At 55.7% G+C, this 21,911-nt stretch overlaps 1 protein-coding gene across 3 annotated transcripts in view; it reads left to right on the forward strand.

Annotated features, from left to right (window-relative positions):
* Positions 1 to 20,228, forward strand: part of MFN2 (mitofusin 2) — a 27,080-nt gene extending 6,852 nt beyond the window's left edge. For all 3 annotated transcript variants that reach the window (XM_045190532.2, XM_024554237.3, XM_053920025.2), the window contains 16 exons: positions 2,695 to 2,830; positions 5,915 to 6,077; positions 6,774 to 6,898; positions 7,559 to 7,667; positions 7,753 to 7,860; positions 9,032 to 9,185; positions 9,435 to 9,502; positions 9,642 to 9,763; positions 11,097 to 11,223; positions 11,626 to 11,730; positions 12,012 to 12,114; positions 12,580 to 12,800; positions 13,459 to 13,614; positions 15,038 to 15,234; positions 16,688 to 16,822; positions 18,182 to 20,228. In XM_045190532.2, coding sequence (XP_045046467.1) covers positions 2,695 to 2,830; positions 5,915 to 6,077; positions 6,774 to 6,898; positions 7,559 to 7,667; positions 7,753 to 7,860; positions 9,032 to 9,185; positions 9,435 to 9,502; positions 9,642 to 9,763; positions 11,097 to 11,223; positions 11,626 to 11,730; positions 12,012 to 12,114; positions 12,580 to 12,800; positions 13,459 to 13,614; positions 15,038 to 15,234; positions 16,688 to 16,822; positions 18,182 to 18,251 — 2,099 coding nt within the window. In that variant the 3' untranslated portion in view covers positions 18,252 to 20,228. The remainder of the gene's footprint in view (positions 1 to 2,694; positions 2,831 to 5,914; positions 6,078 to 6,773; positions 6,899 to 7,558; positions 7,668 to 7,752; positions 7,861 to 9,031; positions 9,186 to 9,434; positions 9,503 to 9,641; positions 9,764 to 11,096; positions 11,224 to 11,625; positions 11,731 to 12,011; positions 12,115 to 12,579; positions 12,801 to 13,458; positions 13,615 to 15,037; positions 15,235 to 16,687; positions 16,823 to 18,181) is intronic.
* The last annotated feature ends 1,683 nt before the right edge of the window (positions 20,229 to 21,911 follow it).

The raw sequence follows: 21,911 nt of genomic DNA on the forward strand, positions 1-21,911 counted from the left end.
AGCGTGGGGAGTTGGACTCCAGGGAGATTGGCCAGGGAAATAAGAGGCTTCATTTGAGGATTCTGTGTATACTGTTTCATTTCGTCACAGGGGTGGATGAACCTCATCCCCATCTCAAACACAAGCATGTTGAGATTTGAGAGTTGTTGCGATACTTTGCAAGTGACGCGGGGCTTACCCAGGTGCCTCGGACTCCAAAGCCCAGGCTCTTTCTGCGGGTTGTTTACTTCTGACCGGGGAGCGCTCTGGTATTTTTAGGCAACAGGGCTATGAATAGGAAACTTGCATCACTGGCACCTTTTTCACTAGTTATTAATCTGAGCCCAACCTGTAGTCCCCGCTCTGTCGGCAGAGGAGGACAGACTCCCTGTCTAGGAGGCGCACCTGGCTCCAGGTCCTGGGGTTGTCTGTGAAGACCCAGTAGCTGCGTCTTACCTGCTGTTTGTCTCCTCACTTACGAGGACACCAGAGGTTCTCAGATCCTAGTCTGCAGAACCCTAGAAGTTCGGCAGAAATGCCCCCAGGACACGCTTCACTGTCTTTTCCACTGGAGTGGCTTGGCTTCTGCGTGGTTTACAGGTCAGGCTGCTCCTGGGCAGAAGGAGTATGTCCAGTACTGTGGTCTGAATGTCTGTGTTCCCCCAATCCTAAGGCCCATGTGATGGTGTTAGGAGGTGGGGCCTTTGGGAAATGATTAGGCCATGACGGGGGAGCTCTCACGAGTGGGATTTGTGCCCTTATAAAAGAGACCCACAGAGCGCCCTAACCCCCTTCTGCCAGGTGAGGGCACAGCGGGAAGTCTGAACCTGGAAGGCGGCCCTCGCCCGGTCTGGCACTGTGCCGCAGCTGCCCGACAGACCGGCACTCGGGGTAGACTGTGCCCTGCCCTCAGCATGGTGCTCAATGCAAGGGAGAGTAACTCCTAAATGTGTATTAAGTTAAAAAATCTGAATTTTAAAGTTGTGAGGTTGGTCATTGAAATTATTCTAGTTCATTACCTGCTTATTTAGTGGTGGCCCTGGAGTGCCTGGCAGTGGGCGTGTGGGGATGGGGCCGACTAGGCCACTGCCCTCCCAGAACCCGGATTAACCCTCTGAGTCGCTTACCCAGGTGGTGCTGTGGACAAGTGCGTGCCTCCTGAAGGTTTTACAGCACCAGCTGCAGGGGAGGCTCGTGGGTGGTGTCTGAAATGCCACTTGTGCTCTGAATACTGTGGGGATGTCCTCAGGGCTGGGGCCTCTCAGCCCAGTGGTTCACAAGCATCTTACCCTGTTTGGGCTGCTGTGATAGAAATACCATGGACTGGGTGGCCTATGGACAACAGAACTCTGGAGGCTGGGAAGTCCAAGGTCAAGGCATCAGCAGACTTGGTGTCTGGTGAGGGCCAGCTCCCTAGACTCTTATCTTTTATTTGTAACCTTGCGTGTAACCACCTGCAGAAGGAGCTGGCTGGCTCTCTGGGGTCTCTTTTATAAGGGCACTAATTCCAGTCACGAGGGCTTCACCGTCATGACCTCCCGAGGGCCCCACCTCCCTAGGCCATCCATCATACCGCACACATCACATGGAGGGGATGTAAGTATGTAGTCCATTGCAGCAAGGGTGTGCTGGGAGCCAAACTCCTATCTACTCTCCAGCCTGCGGGTGCCTCTTCCTGGAGCAAGTACTAGGTGGGATGGGGCGGGGTCTTGCTCAGTTGCTCCCACCTGTCATAATTTGTTACTCACCTGCCACTGGGAAAATGAGTGCAGTGGTCCCAGTGTTCACTTGCTTAGCAAACACCGCACGCCTGCTGGGTGGTGGGTGCTGGGATCAGGCAGTCTGGCCCTCAACGTGGCAGATGATGCAGACAGGTGAGCTAGACGATTACGCTTTGGTGAGGTAAGTGCTGTGATGGGAGAATTGTAGCGTGCTGTGGGAGCACAGACCAGGGGACCTGACTCAGGTTGCGGGGGCAGGGAAGGCTGCGCAGTCCAAGCTAGGCCTGAGGCTAAGTGGGAATGAGCCAGAGGGTCTCTGAGACGGTGCGTTCATTCTTTAGAGTGGGGGTCAGGAGTCGGGGTCAGCGCTGAGCAAAGCCTGGAGTAATTCGGCAGCATGGGGAGTGTTGAGACAGGGAGAGGTGCAGCGGGAGCAGGGGGCAGGGCCCCAGCAGGAAGGGCCTCTGGAAGGTGCACAGGGTGGCTAGGAGCCAGGACCCCGGAGCCCGGTGCCTGGCCCCTTTCCTGGCTCTGCTGTTAGCTAACTCTGAGACTGGCAAACAGCACCGAGTTTGAAAGTGACCAGAACAGTGCCTGGGAGGTAGGGAGGACTTGTAAGTGCTTGTTAAGTAGTAAACATACCAATGGTGGCAGTTAAGATTCGAGCATTCACACATACCAGCCACCATTTCTAGCACTTCTTGCGTTTTCATTTATTTATCCTTGCAATAGTCACGTGAGGTAGGTACTGTTGCCACCGTTTTAAGGGTGAGGAAACTAAGACCCAGGAGGGCTTGTTTGCCTGAGGTCACAAAGCTAGGAAGAGGTAAGAGGCCAGCATGTCCTGGCCCTGGAATGGGGTCCCCTAGTAGGGGACCCGCACCCTCAACCCAACGACAGCAGGGAGCTGTGGTGGGGGACTCTGTCCCTTCCAGACCTGTGGCAGTGAGCTCCTTAGACCAGGCATTGACCCGCTTTCAACCTCCACCTGCAGACACCTACAGGAATGCAGAGCTGGACCCTGTTACGACAGAAGAACAGGTTCTGGACGTCAAAGGCTACTTGTCCAAAGTGAGGGGCATCAGCGAGGTGCTGGCCCGGCGGCACATGAAAGTGGCTTTTTTTGGCCGGTGAGTCCTTGAAGCTCTCTCACTTTCCTTCTCAGCTGGGAGGGAGGGGTGGGGGAGGGAGATGCTTTGTGCAGGACCACAGTCAGCACCCCGAGGTGCTTTTCTTATTTTTTAAGTTGTACTTGACAGCAAAATACGCAACACAAAATTTACCATCATAGTTATTTTTTTTCTTTAAAGATTTTGTTTATTTTTTAGAGGGGAAGGGAGGGAGAAAGGGGGAGAGAAACATTGATGTGTGAGAGAGATGTCGATCGGTTGCCTCTTGCACGCCCCAACTAGGGATCTGACCCGCAACCCAGCCATGTGCCCTGACTGGGAATTGAACTGGCGACCCTTGGGTTCACAGGCTGGTGCTCAATCCGCTGAGCCACACTAGCCAGAGCCCATCATGATTATTTGTGAGTGTGCAGTTCAGTGGTGTGGAATAGATGTACATTGTTGTGCAATCATCATACTGTCCGTTTCTAGGACTTCTTCATCTTGCAAAACTAAAACTGCCCATTGAACAGTAACTCCCTACCCCCCTGCTCCAGGTCCTAGTAACCCCCGTTCTGCTTCTGTCTCTGTGAGCTTCTGTCTAGGAACCTCATATAAGTGGGGGCACATTGTACTCGTCTTTGCGTGACTGGCTTATTTCACTTGTGTGGCGTCCTCAAGGTCCATCCACGCTGTAGCATGCGTGAGAGTCCCCTTTCTGTTTAAGGATGAGTAATACTCCAACGAATGTGTGCATGCACCACACCTTATTTACACCCTACCACACCTTATTTACACCTTACCACACCATGGAGGACGCGCGGGCTGCTTCTGCTGTTTGGCTGTTGTGAATGGTGCTGCTTTGAATGTGGGTGGGCAGGTACCCGCTTGAGCCCCCGCTCTCAGTCCCCTCGGGTGTATACTCAGCAGTGGAGTCCCTGGGTCATACGGTAATTCTGTTTTTAATTTTTTGAGGACCCTCCATACTGTTTCCCACCGCGACTGCACCATTTTACATTCCCACGGGCAGCGCACGGCTTTCAGTTTCCCCTGGTCCCCAGCCCTTGTTTCCTCTCCCTTTGCTGGCAGCCCGGGGCCGGGAGGGGGGTGGGTAGTGAGTGCTGCTGCACTGTAGCTCCGATCTGCTGCTCCGTGACGATTGGTCTGTGGAGCAGCTTTTCATCTGTCTGTTGGTTCCTGTATGTCTTCTGTAGAGAAATGTCTCTGGAAGTCCTTTGCCCATTTTTAAATTGGGTTGTTTGTTTGTTTTGTTGAGTTGTAGTTCTTTGTGTATTCTGGATATTGACCCTTATGAGACACGTGATTTATAAATATTTTTTCCCACTCTTGGGGTTGCCTTTTTACTCTGGTGACTGTGTTCTTTGATGCACAGAAGTTCTTGGTTTTTATACCATCCAACTTATCTATACTTCTGTTGCCTATGCTTTTGGTGCCGTATTGGAGAAATGGCCACGTTCAGCGTCATGAGGCATTTTCCTGTGTTTTCTTCTAAGAGCCGTGTTGTTTTAGCCAGCGGATCTACTCTCGTTCCCCTCGGAAGTCTAGAAGGCACGTCTGGAATGTTTTCCACGCCACTTAGCCACTCCCCAGGTCTCAGTGGGCACTGACTGGTGTCCGGCAAAGTGAGCTCGATTCTGGTGCTGCCCCCCTGGACACAGGGTCAGATCCCACAGGTCAGGGGGCAGTCCCACGGGACTCCCCCCACTTCAGACACCATTCAGAAACCTGCGCTTTCTGACTGGCTGGCTCTAACCTGGAGGTTCCGGGACCTCCTCTCCGAGCTTGGTTAGTCTGTTAGAGCAGCTCACAGCGCTCAGGGAAGCATTTACTTCTGTCTGCCGTTTATTATGAGTGGTTTCCTGCAAAGGACACAGAGGACCAGCCAGGCGCAGAGGCTCACAGGGCAAGGTCTGGGGGTGTCTGGGTGCAGCAGTGGCTGTCCCGGGGGAGTGGGGCCGCATCACCCTCTAGGCCTGTGATGCCCCTTTTACCCTGGCAGCTCATCACATCTCATCGTTCAAGAGTCTTTATGGGGCTTAATTGGCAGCCCCCTCCTTCTTTGCCCAGAGGTTGGTGGGTGGGGCTAAAAGTTCCCGCCCTCTAATGACTTGGTCTGTCTGGTGACCAGCCCACCGTGAGACCCTCCAGGGACCCCACCGTGGGCCACCTTACTGGCATGAACAGCTGTGCTCACATGGGGCTCCTCATGGGTGACAAAAGTCATTTCCAGCCTTCAGGGAATTCCCAGGGTTTGGGGAGCCAGGAATAGGGGCAAGGACCAAATACATTTCTTATTATACCATAGCACCTTAGAGAAATTAAAATCCCATGTAGGAGGGACAAGCAAGGCACCCAGACAGGTTGGCTGCCGCACACAGCGGTAGCCTGAGGAGCAGGTGTTCTGCCTTGAGTCCTGCCTCCAATTAGCCGTCACCTCAGGTGTGGCCCTCGGCCCGTCTGGGCCACCTTTGCTTCATCTGCACCTCGGAGGAGCAGCAGCACCAGCACCAATGAGTCGGCCAAGCAGAGCTGTTCTCAGGCACCAGAATCTAGGAAATGGGCGTGGTAGGCAGGGGCGCTACCGCCTTCTCCCCCGTTGCCAGCAGTTAGCAGCTGGGACTGATGTGGTGGGACTTCCCAGGTGAGGAGGAGCCCGTGGCAGCACGTGGGAGAAGAGTGGCAAAACAGGCCTTTCGTGGGAAACCAGGGAAGTTGGGGTCAGTCAGCCGAGGCCACTTAGACTGAGGATGTCAGTGGTTTCAAACAGAAGGAGTGGGTCTCCTTCAGGTGGTCTCCATAGTGACTCTGAGAGGCTCACGGTCGGTGGCAGGCCTCTCTAAGTTCAAGTTAGGTGTCGTCATGCTGGCACCGCGCGTGGTGGTCTGTGGTGATGAACGAGGGCACGGCACAGGCCAGAGGAGCCTGCCCGACCATTTTCACAAACTTGGTGTACCCCCTGCCCGTCTGGGCACTGGCGTCACTGCAGAGAACAGGGCTTTGGGCTTCCAGGCTGATGACTTCATCATGAAAGCCCAAACACAGGGGCTGGCGGCTTTGCTGACCACCAGGCTCTCCGTCCCACAGGACAAGCAACGGGAAGAGCACCGTGATCAATGCCATGCTCTGGGACAAAGTTCTGCCCTCCGGGATCGGCCACACCACCAACTGCTTCCTGCGGGTGGAGGGCACGGATGGCCATGAGGCCTTCCTCCTCACGGAGGGCTCCGAGGAGAAGAGGAGCATCAAGGTGAGGGGCCGTGCAGGGACTGGGGTGGGACTGCGGGGTGTAGCGTGGTGGCCCACCTTTCAGCCCTGGGCACCCTGGCGGGTGAGTGTGGGCTTAACCCAAGCAGCTCTACAGAACTAACGGCACATCCAAGGAGAGGGCGGTGCCCCGGTGGTGGACCATGGGAAGCCCTGTGCTCTGGCTGTTCAGGAGGCGGGAGGGCTTTGGGGAGGGGGCGGGGTCAGGAACCAGAAGTCTTCAGTTTCTGCGGATTGCCCAGCAGGCCATCCGACTTTCTCTTGCCATGAAGGGAGCATGTGCCTCGTTCTTGGGGACGTTGCCACGGAGTGCTTCCTGCCTCGGCTCTGTGGCTCTGACATGCCGCCTGGGGCTCGTGCATTTTACTTTCCCTCTGAGTGAGCTGTATTTTTTGTTTGGGGCCTGCTGCTCATTTTGGTTCATAAAGACTTAATGCTGAACACCATCAGCTTTAGGACAGTATCTAAGCAAGAAGCTTAATAAAGGAGTGAAGGGTAGTTGGTTCTGTCTGCCGTAACTGGCAACTCCCAGTCCTTGACTTTTAGTGTGTAAAATGAAAGGGAAGGGGTGGCAGAGTGGGCAGCTGTCTCGGGCCATGGTGCCACCCGGGCAGAACGGGAAATCTGTCTGGTAGGGCTGGTCCGTGGCCCTGAACCCTCTGTCTCTGCCCCCCACCAGACAGTGAACCAGCTAGCGCATGCCCTCCACCAGGACGAGCAACTGCATGCCGGCAGCCTGGTGAGTGTGATGTGGCCCAACTCCAAGTGCCCTCTGCTGAAGGATGACCTCGTGCTGATGGATAGGTAAGAGGGAAGTTGCCTCCCTAGGACACTGGGAGGACCTGGTGTCTTATTTCTTGGTCATTGAAGCCAACATCCCCCGGGCCTCGTCATTGCTCTGCTTGTGTATCACTGCGTTTTGCACTGGCTCCACCAGATCCTCCTGCCTCATGGATTCTCTCCAGGGCCTAGTTCTGTACCCACTGGCATCAGTGCCCTGACGATGTTCGAGGGATAGGAGGGTAGCCAAAGCCTCAACCCAGTGTAATGTGCGTGGGGGAGGGTCCGTGTTGTACTTTATTTCTGTCGGAGGAGCAGTTGGCTTGGCTCCTGCTTTGTGGACAGGCTGCTGTATACCAAGGAACCCGGTACTGTAGTGCTTATTGGACTCACTTAAATGTGACACTTCACCTTAATTGTTTGTCTCTAAAGTGAAACTATAAACCGTTATGTTTTTGTAAAAATGGTAGATGCACGTGGCAGAAGACACTTTTCAGACAATATGGAATATTACAAATTTGTTATGAAAAGTAAAAATCCCTTCACTGCGGGACGACAGGCCCCATTGCTCTCCCCTCTGTAGCCGTCTCCTTCCTTTGCTTGGCTGCCTCAGGCCTGTCAAAGCGGGAAGAACTGGGCACGTGGTCTGTGTGCCTGATGTGGGTTTACCTCTGTCACCTCTAGCCCTGGCATCGATGTCACCACAGAGCTGGACAGCTGGATTGACAAGTTTTGCTTGGACGCTGATGTGTTTGTGCTGGTGGCCAACTCGGAGTCCACGCTGATGCAGACGGTAACCCCTCCTCCACCTTTCCCACACTCCCAGGGCCCGGGCTGGCTCGGCCCCTCCTCCACTGAGGTCTCTCCCCCTCATCCAGGAAAAGCAGTTCTTCCACAAGGTGAGCGAGCGCCTGTCCCGCCCCAACATCTTCATCCTGAACAACCGCTGGGATGCGTCCGCCTCGGAGCCCGAGTACATGGAGGAGGTTGGTGCCTCTTTATTCAGCAGTCTGGGGGCCACCCAGGGCCCCTTGTGCATTCCCAGGCTGCATCAGCTCCGTGACCTCCCTGAAGGATTTCCCAGGTCTTCCCTCTGGTCACTGTGGGGTCTTCTGGCTTTAAGACACTCTCGTCACCTCTCCCGTTCACTTTCCCAGATCTCTCCACTCTTCAGAAGGTTTGCATTTAGGTCTGAAAAGCATCCCCATCGTATTAGCGGCACCCTTATTTGGGGCCAGTGCTCACTTTGGTTCATAAAGAGTTAATCATCATAGAATAGGCTCAGCTTTAGGAAGATATCCAGGAGGGAAGCTTGAAAGAGGAGCGAAGAATAATTGGTTCGTGTGTGGAATGAGAGAAAAAGGACTCACAAATCGGTAATAAGGAATGACAGTGTGTAGTCAGCAGGCGGGCATGGGCAGTATGACTTTGGTAAATTCCTTAACCATTCTGGTAAACTTCTCACCTGTGAGATGGATGTCAGAGTAACAGCGAGGATGAAATCTGCTGACGTTGAGAAAAGCGCCTGGCCTGTGGCAGGTGTCCACAACCGGCTGCCGCCGTCTGGGAGTTCTAGGAGTAGAGCCCCAGGGCGTCAGAACTAGAAGGGATTGTGTGGTGGTCCCTGCGCCTTTCACAAACAAGGCCCAGAGGACTAGGCTTGTCACCATGGAGCCCAGTTTAGGTTTCTCAACTCCCGCTCCTTTCCTGCTGGTGCACGGAAGGGAGACAGTGTGTAGGCCCCAAGCGGCAAGTTTGGGGCGTGTTTTAGCATTTCTGCTTCTGTATGTATACATAAAACACCTTTGGCAGGCCATACCCTAAGAGTACAGGAAGGGTAGGAGATGGTTCATTGTGTGTACTTTTGAATACTGAACTATATGCGTATATTACCTTTTCTTTTTAATCCTCATCCAACGACATGCTTATTGAGAAAGAAGGAGACAAACATTGATCAGTTGCCTCTTGTTGGTACCCTGACCGGGAATCAAACCCGTGACCTTTGGTTTACAGGACAATGATCCAGCCAAATGAGCCACACCAGCCAGGACATATGATCTCCTTTTTAGAGAAGAAGCAGTCAGGGGCTGTGGGCTCCCATCCGGAGGGGCGCATCTGCTCCACCTGGTCACATACACTCATCTGCTTGGGCTCCAGGTGCGGCGGCAGCACATGGAACGCTGTACCAGCTTCCTGGTGGATGAGCTGGGCGTGGTGGATCGAGGCCAGGCTGGAGACCGCATCTTCTTTGTGTCTGCCAAAGAGGCGCTCAATGCCAGGATCCAGAAGGCCCAGGGCATGCCTGAAGGAGGTGACGATGGGACAGACTTTGGAACAAACTTCCTCCTTTTCCCTAATGTTTGAGATGTTTGGTCTCGTGCTAAGGCAGCCGGTAGGAAATAGTTCTGAGAAGGAGGTGGTGAGAAGAGCCTTGAGTGAGAAGCTCTTTGCTCCCCAGCCACTGTTTAGCCAAGTGCCCCATGGGCTTGGCTTTGTGGATTTTTACTATTTTCATCTGCTGCCAAGTTATTTGCAGACTAATGTTGTGCAATTCTCCTAGGGGGCGCTCTTGCAGAAGGCTTTCAAGTGAGGATGCTTGAGTTTCAGAATTTTGAGAGGAGGTTTGAGGTGAGTCCTTTGATTCTGGTCTCTGGTGCTTTTGGGCTTCCCCAGCTGTCACCAGCCATGTCCCTGGCAGTGAAAACCAGAGCCTGGCCCTTGGCTGGTGGCCCCTGGTGGCCTCCCTCAGCACCTCTCGTCTGTTCAGGAATGCATCTCCCAGTCTGCAGTGAAGACCAAATTTGAGCAGCACACGGTCCGGGCCAAGCAGATTGCAGAGGCAGTTCGCCTCATCATGGACTCTCTGCACGTTGCGGCTCAGGAGCAGCGGTGAGAACCCGGGACCTTGGCCAGACCAGGGGGGTGGGAATGGGGATGCTGGGAAGTGACCATCTCACCCCCTGCCTGGGGGCCTCCAGCCCAGGAGTGGAGCCTCCCCCCACCCCCCAAGAGCTGAATCTCTGGGTTCCCATGCCAGTGCCCTTCCCCAGCTGCTAGGCCACACTAGATCCACATGGAGCACCTTATGAGGGGACCGTTGGTGTCTGTCCCACTGGGGTGCAGCACCGCCCCCTACGATGCACACCCCCGCTGCCCCCACAAGCACACTTTGGAGGCTGGCCCAGGCTGTGCTGAGCACCACAGCTGTTCTCGGAGCCTGAGGCAGACAGAACCCATTTTTTTAAAGGCTTTTTTTTGAGAGATTAAAATGTAGGACAGTGTAGAGAATAAGGTAAAAACACCTTGCTTCCACCACACAGAATTGACAGTGTTTGCTCTGTGCTATTTTTAAGTTAAAATAAAACAGAAAAAGTATTAAATACCTTTGATTCTTCAGCCCCTGGACCCAGGGTCACCCTGCTCACTCCTCAGAGGCAGCCGTGACCATGAATTTGTAGTGCTGTCGTCCACTTAAAAAGTACTTTTCGCGTACGCCTGAAGAATCTGCAGTGCTGCCTTGCACGTGCTCGGGACGTACAGATGCGGCATTCCGTGTGTGCTGCGGCCCTTCACTCTTAGGGGTGTGCGTACGTGTCCTGACTGCTCACTGCTGGGGAGCCTTCCCTCATGAACAGTGTGCCTCATTTTCCCGTTGACTGATTTGAGGGTTCATTTCTTTGCTGCTGCAAACCCCGCTGTGGTGGACACCAGTTCGTAGGTCCCCTTCAGCATATGCGTACGCGCCTCTCTGGGATGATCCCTGGGGGTGAAACTGTCCCTTTTGGGGTATATGCATTTTTAGTTTTACCCAATTTCACTTTGTTTCTTTCTGAAACGTCTAAACCCAGCAGTCCGTGCTGTGACTCCATTCCCCCGACCCTCACAGTCCTTCAGACTGGGTGGGTTTTGCCAGGCTTCTAGGGCTGAGCATTTTTCCCGTGGTAATTGTCAGAACTTGTCCTAGCTCCCGTGGCGACACCTCCCGCACTGTCACCACCACATCTTCCAAACAGAGGACCTGAGAGCGAGTGAGTGGCTGCCCTGGCTCTCCCTCGCGCCCGGGAAGGGAGCGAGCACATGCCTGGGTGTGCAGGTGAAACTGCCAGGGCCCGCTGCGGCTGGACCACCGCTGCGGCCCACGTAGGCTTTCTGGAAGCCCCTCTCGATCCTCCGCCTAGTTGCGTGGGGATCTGGGTCTTGTAACCAGCATGCTTGTTCTCAGGGTTTACTGCCTGGACATGCGTGAGGAGCGGCAGGAGCGGCTGAGATTTATTGACAAACAGTTGGAGCTCTTGGCGCAAGACTACAAACTGCGAATTAAGCAGATTACAGAGGAAGTTGAAAGGCAGGTGAGAGAAGAGGAGGCACCTGGGGAGATTAGAGTAGATCAGAGGTGAGTCCAGGGCCCCGGGGAAGAGGAAAAGTGACCTCCTTCTCATAGGGGGCTTCTCAGCCTCCCAGAAGGAACCTGTGGCCCTGACTCAGGTGTGCAGAGCGCTCCCTGGGTTCACTCTTCAGTGGTGTGACCCTGGGCAGGTCCCCTCCTGGACCCCTTCTCCAGATCTTATATGAGTGTTCGGTCAGCCAGTCTCACTCCTTTCCACATCAAAAGCTGTCATTCCACGGCGGAGCTGAGGAAACCGCCGGCTTGGGGGCAGGGCATACCACATACCAGAGTCTGAGAGGCGCCCGGCCGGTGCTGCAGGTTTGAACCACGTTCTTCCCTGGGACCTCCATGCTTCCTCCTGTAGGTGTCAACAGCAATGGCCGAGGAGATCCGGCGCCTCTCCGTGCTGGTGGACGAGTACCAGATGGATTTCCACCCTTCTCCAGTCGTCCTCAAGGTTTATAAGAATGTGAGTCATTAAGCAGCAGAGCCCTGGTTAAATGCCCCCCCCCTCCCCCACCGCCCTGTTCCTTTTGGCTGCTGGGTGGAATCTGCAAACACAGCGAGTCAGCCCCTGCTAGTCTGTGTCAGGGCGCCTTAGCCGGGAGAGGAGACCAGGGCCTCACTCGGCTTTCTGAGGTGGCCTGGTAAGTGCAGGCTGGCCAGCCTCGGATCCCCTCGAACCCTGGCTCCCCAGGAAGAAGTCCTGGCCGAGGGTGCGGCTTCCCTCAATTTCTCTTCTGGTTGCAGGAACTGCACCGCCACATAGAGGAAGGACTGGGCCGAAACATGTCTGACCGCTGCTCCACGGCCATCACCAGCTCGCTGCAAACCATGCAGCAGGAGATGATAGGTCAGTGTGCTGGGGCCTCGGCACCCGCGTGCTGGGCTGCCAGAGCTCGCCTTCGGAGGCCAGGCTCTGGAACAGTGACCTTTGCTTATCTGTCACCTTTAATCATGAGTCAACTCAATACCTTCAGGTTCTGGGGGACGTCATGAGTTCATTCCACACGTAGACCTCAGAGCCATCTCGTGTTACCACACGGGACTGTCACCGCTGAGAGTGTGGCCTGCTCCTTAGTCCACGCGAGGAATAAACATTAGCAGGGATAGAGCTCAGGTCTGCATCCCCTGGGAGAGCTGGCCCTCGGGCCCTGAGTGCGCTGCCGGCTCACAGGCCCTCTCGTCCAGGCCTGCTTTCTGGGCAGAACTCTCAGCCGGCTTGGTTCCCGCTCCGAGGCTCGGCCCTGCTGTGGTGCACGTGGAACTGAGGTGCATGTGGAGCTGAGGTGCCTTCCCCCCATTCTCTTCCCGACAGACGGCTTGAAACCCCTCCTCCCTGTGTCAGCACGGAGTCAGATTGACATGCTGGTTCCTCGGCAGTGCTTCTCCCTCAGCTACGACCTGAACTGTGACAAGCTATGTGCCGACTTTCAGGAGGACATCGAGTTCCACTTTTCTCTCGGCTGGACCATGCTAGTGAATAGGTTCCTGGGCCCCAAGAGCAGCCGCCGGGCCTTGATGGGCTATAATGACCAGGCAAGCACAGCCCCTGCCCTTGGGCAGTGCGGGAGGTCAGTCTGCGTGTCCAGGCACTCGGAGTGTTCTGGAAGGGGTTCCCGGAGGGCTGCCGCCGTGGCACACATGCCACCACACGGCGCCACGGTCAGGGTTTCCCACAAGTGAAGCCAGTCTTCCCTTAACCACTAGTGTGTAAATTGTAAACGCTAGCTGGGGTTCTTTTGTAATGCACGTTAGAGTAACTGCTAGCACGGTTAAATGATATTAAAATAGTGACTTTCAGGTAAGAGTTAAATGTGACTTAAGTCTAGAGGACGTGAAGTCTCTCTCCACATGACACTTCACAACCTCGGTTTTACACCGACTCCCCGTGCACCGCCTCAGTCGTTGCACATACTGCTCTTGGTGCGCGTCCTCACTGGGGGCGCTGGAGTGTTCCGGGGTGGCCGCCGCTCACGGTTAGGGGCACCCCACCATGCTCACCTTTGGGCTGGCAGGTCTCTTACGAAGCTTAGGTCCTCTTTGCAACTTGCAAAGCCCATTCTCCCCCTTTAGGCCTTTGGAACTTGAGAAGCCACCTCTGTCCCTGTTTCAGGACCCCCAAGCTCGAGGGTCACTGAGGGTTCTGTTGAATGAGCCCCATTCTTCTTACCCCTCTCCTCGTTTCTCTCTTCAGGTTCAGCGCCCCGTCCCTCTGACGCCAGCCAACCCCAGCATGCCCCCCCTGCCGCAGGGCTCCCTCACCCAAGAAGAGCTCATGGTTTCCATGGTCACCGGCCTGGCCTCCCTGACATCCAGGACTTCCATGGGCATTCTGGTTGTTGGAGGAGTGGTCAGTGACAAGCCCCACTTGGGCAGGGTGGTAGGCGGGAGGACAGGGGGTGGGAGACTGGGGCACGGTGCCGGTGGCCCCTGTGTTGGCACAGCGTCTTTACCCCCATCGGTCCCTGTCCTCCTCACTGATCTGCGGGGAGCTGTGCGGCCTCAGCCCTTTGACGTGTATGTGCCAACTTGTCTCGCTTAGCTGGCGTTTAGGTAGCACCATTCCCATTGGACAGATGAGGAAAGCCTGTGGTTAGCTTGCCAAAGATTCCCAGTGAGGATTTGGACTCTGGCCCCGTCTGACTCTCAGGCCGCGTTCTCTTCTCTGTGGGGCTGTACTACATGGTGGGTAGGGAAGGACCCGAGAAGTGGACAGGCCTGGGTTCTAGAGAGGTGGGTGTGACCAGGAGTTCCTCATTCATAGGCAAGGACATCAAGAGCAGACCTGAAAGGGTTGGAGACAAGGCCAAGCCCAGCCCTGAACCCCGTCTCTCCATCTCCTGGGTTTATGGCCCGTCCCTTTCCACCCTAAGGCCTGAACTGGCAGGCCACCCTCTAGATCACTGGGTATTTCGTACTTCCTGGTCCAAGAGACACTGCAGCCGGGATAACTAGCTTACGCCGTGAATTTTCTTGATGATGTGGGCAAGTTCTCTCCATCCTGGGCACCTGATCTGTAGACGTGGCAGAATGCATCTAACACAATTGTGTTCTCAGCTTGTGAGACTAGGGTGAGACAGCGAGGCCCCTGTCCATCCCGGTCTGCAGAGGCACGTGCTGTGGTTCTTTCACAGGGGTGGCCTGGCTGAGGGTCACTAGTTGAGACGCTGACACCTGGTGGTTATGGACCCCTGAACACCATCTCATTTTACCCCAGCAGCCCTGGGAATTGCCCTGGGAATTGGGTGGAGGCCGTTCTGCTGGCTTTGCGAGGAAACAGGTGGACAGAGACTTGCCCAGGGCCATGCAGCCAGGGTGGCAGGCAGCACTGGAGCCACGATCTCTGGCTCCAAGTCCAGCGCTCTTTGAATACAGCCGCCCTGCCATGAGGCACAGTTTTACACACCTGACCCGCAGAGAAGCCCCCCTGTGGAAGGAGCACAGTGTGGGGTCTGACGTGTCAGTGTCCTCAGCACAGTGATTTCTGGGAGTTCTGTGCGCTGGATCTGTGCTTCCAGCCCCAACCTCCCCCCGCCCTGCCCCCCCCCCCCCCCCGAGGGGCACAAGTCACGTGTGCACACCTGCGTTGCCCTCACTGTAACCTGGAGCTGGTCCCTGCCGTTTCGGCCTCAGCGGGGTTGGAGGAGACAGTGAAAGAGATGTTCTGAGTTGAAGCACAAAGGGCTGGTGGGACAGCCCTGGCAGGGACAGGCCGAGGGGACAGGTGGTGGGGTGGCAGAGAGGCCGTGACGGCTGACTGCTGTGCTCTGCAGGTGTGGAAGGCGGTGGGCTGGCGGCTCATCGCCTTGTCCTTTGGGCTCTACGGCCTGCTCTACGTTTACGAGCGTCTGACCTGGACCACGAAGGCCAAGGAGAGGGCCTTCAAGCGCCAGTTCGTGGAGTACGCCAGCGAGAAGCTACAGCTCATCATCAGCTACACCGGCTCCAACTGCAGCCACCAAGTCCAGCAGTGAGTGGCTGGCAGCCCCGAGCCCAGTGCCAGCCCCCCTGGCACAGCACTTCCCTCTGGGTTCCCTTGTGAGGTCGGCCTGGAAACCACTGGTCCCTGAACATCACCTGACGCTGACCTTCAGCTGTGCAGTGCACACAGCGATGGGGAGAAGCCTCTCTCCAGGGACACGTCTGTCCTGGGCTGGGACCAAGTAGGAGTCTGGTTCCCCAAGGAAGGAGGACGTGGGAAGATGAGAGACGTTATTTGCAGGATTTTTCTTTTTAATTTTAGAGAGAGGGGGAGGGAAGGAGAAAGAGAGAGAAACATCAATGTGTGGTTGCTGGTTGCCTCTGGTGTGCCCCATACTGGGGACCTGGCCTGCAACTGAGGTGTGTGCCCTGACTGGGAATTGAACCAGTGACCCTTTGATTCGCAGGCCGGTACTCAATCCACTGAGCCACACCAGCCAGGGCAGGGTTTTTTTGAAGGTTGCCTTGAGGGCCCTGCGTTGTGGATGCAGCCTGAAATTCTAAGGCATAGCCCATTCTCCATGGTACACCTCAAGTCTGCTGGGAATGGACCGCCTGATCTGGGTGGTGGGGTGAATGCTAGCTATAATGTGGCAGGCCCTTTGCCAGGCATTTTCTCCTCCTACCCTTTAGAGGCAGGCTTACGTTTTTAAAGATTTTATTTATTTGTAAGATTTAATTATTTTTAGAAGCGAAGAGAGGGAGAAAGAGAAGGAGAGAAACATCAGTGTGTGGTTGCTTCTTATATGCCCCCTACTAGGAACCTGGCCCACAACCCAGGCATGTGACCTGATTGGGAATCGAACTAGTGACCCCTTACTTGGCAGGCTGGTGCTCAGTTCACTGAGCCACACCAGCCAGAGCAGATTTTATTTCTTTTTAGAGAGAAGGGAGGGAGAAAGAGAGGGAGAGAAACATCAGTGTGTGGTTGCCTCTTGCATGCCCCCAACCGGAGGCCTGGCCTGCAACCCAGGCATGTGCCCTGACTAGGATTCTAGCTGGCCACCTTTTCGTTTGTGGGACAATGCCCAGCCCATGAGCCACACCACCCAGGGCTAGAGGTAGACGTTTTCCTTGGCATTTGGTTCCCCACAGTGAAGAGAGAGTGACTTGAAGCATAGTCAGTTGTCGCCTGTCATTGGGCCCGTGAGCGGCAGCACCAAGAGCTGATTCCTAGTGTCTCGAGCCCAAGCCAGGCTTCACTGCCCTGTGCTCCTGGTCCGCACGCTGCATGTGTGCGTGCTTGCGCTGGTTGGGATATTCACAGTCTCAGCGGGGGGTTAGGGAGGGTCCTGCCCAACCGGGACTAGGGCAGGGCAGGGCCGCCAACAGGTGACAGATGGGCTTGGCTGCTGCCCTGCTCCTGGTGGATCAGATTTAGCCACCAATGATGGCCTGCAAAACAGCCACCATGCCAGGCTGACCCTGACTTTCCTCCTCAGGGAGCTGTCTGGGACTTTTGCTCATTTGTGCCAGCAAGTCGATGTTACCCGGGAGAACCTGGAGCAGGAAATTGCCGCTATGAACCAGAAAATTGAGGTTCTTGACTCACTTCAGAGCAAAGCCAAACTGCTCAGGTGAGCCTGGCCTGGGTGGCGGGCGGCAGTAGGTTCTGGTATGTGTGGCGCAGGTGCCGTGGTGGCGCAGGTGCTTGTCTGTATCTTTGATGTGGACACGCGTCTCTGCTGGGGACTTAGCTTGCTCCAGTGTCAGATGTTTGCCGAGTGCCAGCGGGGTGCCTGGTGTGGGGCCAGCACTGGAGGCTCAAAGAGACGTAGTCCCTGACCCCAGGGACAATGCCCAGCCCATGAGCCACAGCCTTCACAGCCAAGGTGGCAGCAGGGGAAGCAAGCCGTGTGGGACTGTGAGCGCACAGCTCACTGGCGCCCTCTCTTAACGTGGCATCTCAGGCACTTGACAGGAGCCGCTCCGCTCACCCTGCAGCATCCCCTCGGGGCCGCCCTGTCGCCTCCACTTCAGAAAAAGGAAACTCGGGGCCTCAGAGGTTAAGTAGCTTGTCCGGAATCTCCCGGTAGATGGTGAAGCTGGGAGGAGGAGAATGCAGGTGTCTAGGCTCCAGTGCCCTCCGACGCTGTGTGCTGGGCACCCTGGGCCAGACCCACGCACCCTTTACTCCCTCCGGGAGCGCCGGAAAGGGGGTGTGTGAGCGTTCTCGCCCACGGGGAAGCTGGTTAGGTGGCGGGGACCCGGCAGGTCGTGGGTTGTGACCCAGGTCTGTGTAGGGCCTGTCGGAGCCGAGTTTGTGGGGGAGCATCTTGATCTGAGGAGTCGGAGGGCCTGGGCTCTGGTCCAGGCACCTGCGTTCGGGCAAACTGCAGAGCTTTCCTGCGTCTCGTTGTTTTCACCTGTCTAGTGGAGTGAGATTTCATGACACAGCCACAGAGCTGAACATGACAGTGCTCTGCAGAGGTCTCGGGCCCCGCCGGAGATAACATCAGCTCACGGGGACCCTGGGCTTCCTGCCCCCGCCCGTGACAGTAGCACTCAGGGAGCTGCGTCATGGGGCACGGGCTCCAGCCCCAGGGACGTGGACTTCCCCTTCCCCGACTGTGCCCTCCCTGCCCACCACCCAGGGCAGCCAGTTCCCAGGGACACACTCGTCTCCTGGGGGCTCTCAGGGTGCGTGTGGGGAGTGTGTGCTGCTTGTCAGCCATGGGGACAGGGTGGACCTGAGATGGGACGGGCAGGGAGACTGAGTGCCCGCCAGTTCGTGGACTTGCCCGTGGTCCCAGGGTGAAGCAGACATGGTTTGCAGGTCGGGCCTGCAGGAAGCTCTTTCACCTCCGGGCCTCGCTTTCCTCATGTGTAAGGAGGGGTTTTTTGGAGGGGGTTTTGTCAAGAACAGGGGTTGGCATGTAATGCTAATACTGCCTATTATCTGCTGTTGCCACTGCAAAATCCCCATTTCCCTGCAGGAATAAAGGTGGTTGGATGGACAGTGAACTGAACATGTTCATGCACCAGTACCTGCAGCCCAGCAGATAGTGGGCAGCCTGGAGCCGGAGCCTGCGTGGAGAAGGGCGGCGCTGCCGGCCACGTGGGGCCGCCGTCAGAGCCACTGCTGCTCCTGGCTGCCCTGCCGTGAGGATGAAAGCACCAGTGTTTCACACCACTCCGGGCCCGCACACACTAGTTCCTCCCCACGCACCCGCCTCCGCCTGCTGCTGCAGGAAGATTTCCCGGCTCCCACCCTGAAGGAGACTTGTCAGACGACCGTGGATGGCGTGGCTCCGAGGAGTGGAGTGGAGTCATCTCTGCCCTGTCGGGGTCCCTTGACTGAGCATGGTCGGAGCACTCGATCGGGTCCCAGGTCTCCCAGCGCTGCAGAATGCCTGCCCGGAGCCTTTCAGGGTGTCGGGCACACGCCCCTGCCCCAGCCAGCACTAACACTGACCCATGCTTACCTGTGCTCCCCACGCCCTGGCACACCTGTGGGATAGGGCCACCTTAGGGGATGGTTGGGTTTTCTTCCCAGAGTGCATTGGCAGGCTCTGCCCCAGAAGGCCCTGTGGCTCCTGTCAGTTCCGTCCTTCAGCTCCATGCTTTGTCTCTGGCGCAGAGCCACTCAGACTCGCCTTGGTGGTGGGGCTCAGCACAGACGCCTTGGGTTCCAGGTGAGGCGGGCCCTGTGCCATGGTGGGGCGGGGGGGGGGGGGGGGGGGGCGGTCCACAGAGGTGACGGTTGTGTGAGAATAGCCTAGGGGAGCTTGTATGTGGAGGGGTGTGGGAGGGGTGGCTGTTACCATGACAAGGAGGGACGGGCCTCCCTGCTCTTCATTGTGTTCCTCGTTCTGCATAGTTTGGTTTTATCATTTGTGAAAGGAGGTTTGGTTCCGATCGTCAGAGGACGTAGTAGAAGGAAAGGTGGTGGGAGGAAGGGGACGTTGGCAGCAGGCTGAGAGGAGTGGGTGCCCTTTCGGGATGGCCGGAGAAGGTGGAGGCCTCCATTTGACCTCACTCTGCGGGGTTCATGGGGGCTGAGAGCCCACCCCACTAGCTTGGTTGCATCCCTGTTATGCCCTTTAATAAAAGACTTGTCCCCACCCCCAGCTTGGTCTCGGCCGCCCTTGGCCACCTGTCCTCAGTCTCCTGTGCCATTTCTACTCCATTTGGCCAAGAGACTGGGTGGGAACCCTGGGACTCTGCCTCCCGCCCTCCCCAATCCCCAGAGCCTCTGACTGACACGCATGTGGCCTCCTGTTAACTGAGAAATGTTTTCCATTGTTGGGTTTGGGTTTAGGGATCATTACTGGTTAAAGTAGGGGCAGGTTCCTGTCTCCAGTGTGTCTGGGCAAGCAACCTTTGGGGACAGCCTTTGCAGCACAGGTCAGAGAACATGCTAGAAACAAGCAGCAGCATCCAGCAAGCGGCAGGGCTTAGGCAGACAGCTGGGGTTGGTCCTGTTCTTTTGAGTCCACCTGCTTTCTGGCATCAGGATGTGAGTTGGTGGCCTCTTCTGGCCACGCAGGGGTGTCCTCTCCAGGTCCCTGCTGGTCCTTCACGCCCTCGGTGTGCCCTGGTGTGAGGAGCAAAGCGGTGGCCGTTGCCGGAGTTGGCGCACGGTCGGAGGACTTGGCTGAGTGTTTGCAGGCCTGGGTGGTAGTCACCTCACAGCGTGTCAGGAGAGATTGCTGTCACACAATTCCAATGAATTCTGTGCTTTTTGGGAAAAAAAATTATTTAGTGTAACTAAACATGAATTGTTTTGAATGTAGCCCCTGGGCAGCGAACGGAATGTTGAACTTACACAATGAGTAAAATGAAATACATACCCCCGAGGAAGAGACGTTCTCAAAGAAGTGCGGCAAAAACACTCTAACCTAGTGCTGCTGGCTTTGTTCCGTTTTTATGTTTGTTGGCTGGAGTGTGAGACGTGTACTTAAGGTGATGTATTTGCCTGAATTACTTCTGTATCATTGCTGATAATATTGGAAACTAAAATAAAACCGGTTGGGAACCCTTTGTGGGGTCGTCTCAGTTTACTGTTCTTCTGCAGACTCCCTTTGACATCACCGAGTCCACAGGTTAGTATTTTAAAGTGGTCTCAACTTTGTTTAGGGGAAGTTCCCTCTGTAATTTGCCCGCAGGCTCCTCCTCACTCTTAGAAGGAATCTGATACTCTCAGAAGAACCAAAGGCGTAACTGATCTTTAAGGAGCAGGAAATCTAGAGTGATTTCTTCACAGATCTCACTGTATCTCTAACCCATTCATTTCTCACTTACAAAGTCATGACTCAGACGGGTCCACCCTAGCTTGCCTTCTGAGAACTTGGTTGTGACCTTTTCTCCTTCTTTTTCTTTTTGAAGGGCCCTCGGTTCCCCGGCCCTCCGCCCCGAACCCTGGGCAGTGGCCCCTCCACTGCTGGTCCCTTTCAGAGACCTCCACATCCTGGTGGGTGGCAGCCTCACCTCCCAGATTCCCAGGCCACAAATGTGGCATCATCCTGGACTCCACTGTCACATGCATTAAAAAAAAAGTTTTATTTTGTATTGATTAGAGAGAGAGAGAGAGAGAGAGAGAGAGAAACATCGCTTTTGGTTGTTCTCCTTAGCTCATCGTTCACTGGCTGACATGTGCCCTGACTGTGGACCAGGCTCGCAACCTTGGCATTTCAGGACGACGCTCTCGCCAACAGAGCTCCCTGCCAGGGTGTGTTCACTGCATCTAGCCTGCAGTTTCTATATTCCAAGTACTTCTAGACCCCGGCCAGTTCTCCCCCACACCAGCCCCCAAAACAACCACTCCTCTGACCCAGGTTACGGCCACTTAACTCGGCCCTTCTCCCACCGCAGGCAGCAGCTAGAGTGACCTTGACATAGATTTTAAGTAGAACTCAGATCCTGATGCTTCACTGCTCTACACACTGCTCCGGTTCCCTGTCCCACCCAGAACGAGGCCCAAGTCCTCGAAGGGGCCTTTCAGGGTCTGCACTGCCTCTGGCCACCCTTCTCTTCTCAGCTGCCCCTGCTGCAGCCACGCCAGCTCCTTGCTGTTGCTTGAAACTGCTCAACACACTTCTTGGTAAGGGCCTTTGCCCCACCTGACCCTCTGCTCATTCTTCCGGACCTCGTCACAGTTAGGTAACTCCATTACCTCCATAGCTGCAGAAATGTCACCTCATTCTCTGGGCCCCACCTAGACCACCTTACTTAAAATCCCTCCTTCCCTGTCTCCTGGCACTTCTGAGGCCTCTCACCCTGCAACATGTGTGATGCACATGTTTTTCCTAACAGTCATCCTCTAACATGTAATATGTGTCCCTGCTAGAACATGAGTGCTGAAGGGCCGAGGTTTTGGCCTGTTTTGTGGGTTGCTGTGTGCCCAGCCTCTAGACGAGTGCCTGGCACACTCTGACCCCGAGAAGCCACGTAAATGAGTCTCAGCACCATTTCTCATCGGGGAGAAAGGGAGAATTTATCCACTGTCTCCTCTTCCCATTGGTTGAAGATTGGCCCCATGGGGCAGTGGCTCCCCGCATTTCTGGGTTGCATGTATAAACTCCCGGGTGCTGATTTGGGGCAATGGTAGTCGGTGGAGGTGAGAGGGGCAGGGGCAGGCGTGGCCAGGCGTGGGCAGGCATGCTGCGGGGCAGGCTGTGCTTGTACCAGATCACTCAGAACTGGGACAAAAGGCAAGTAAGGCCA

Source organism: Desmodus rotundus, chromosome 3, assembly GCF_022682495.2.
Source record: "Desmodus rotundus isolate HL8 chromosome 3, HLdesRot8A.1, whole genome shotgun sequence".
Lineage (NCBI taxonomy): Eukaryota > Metazoa > Chordata > Mammalia > Chiroptera > Phyllostomidae > Desmodus > Desmodus rotundus.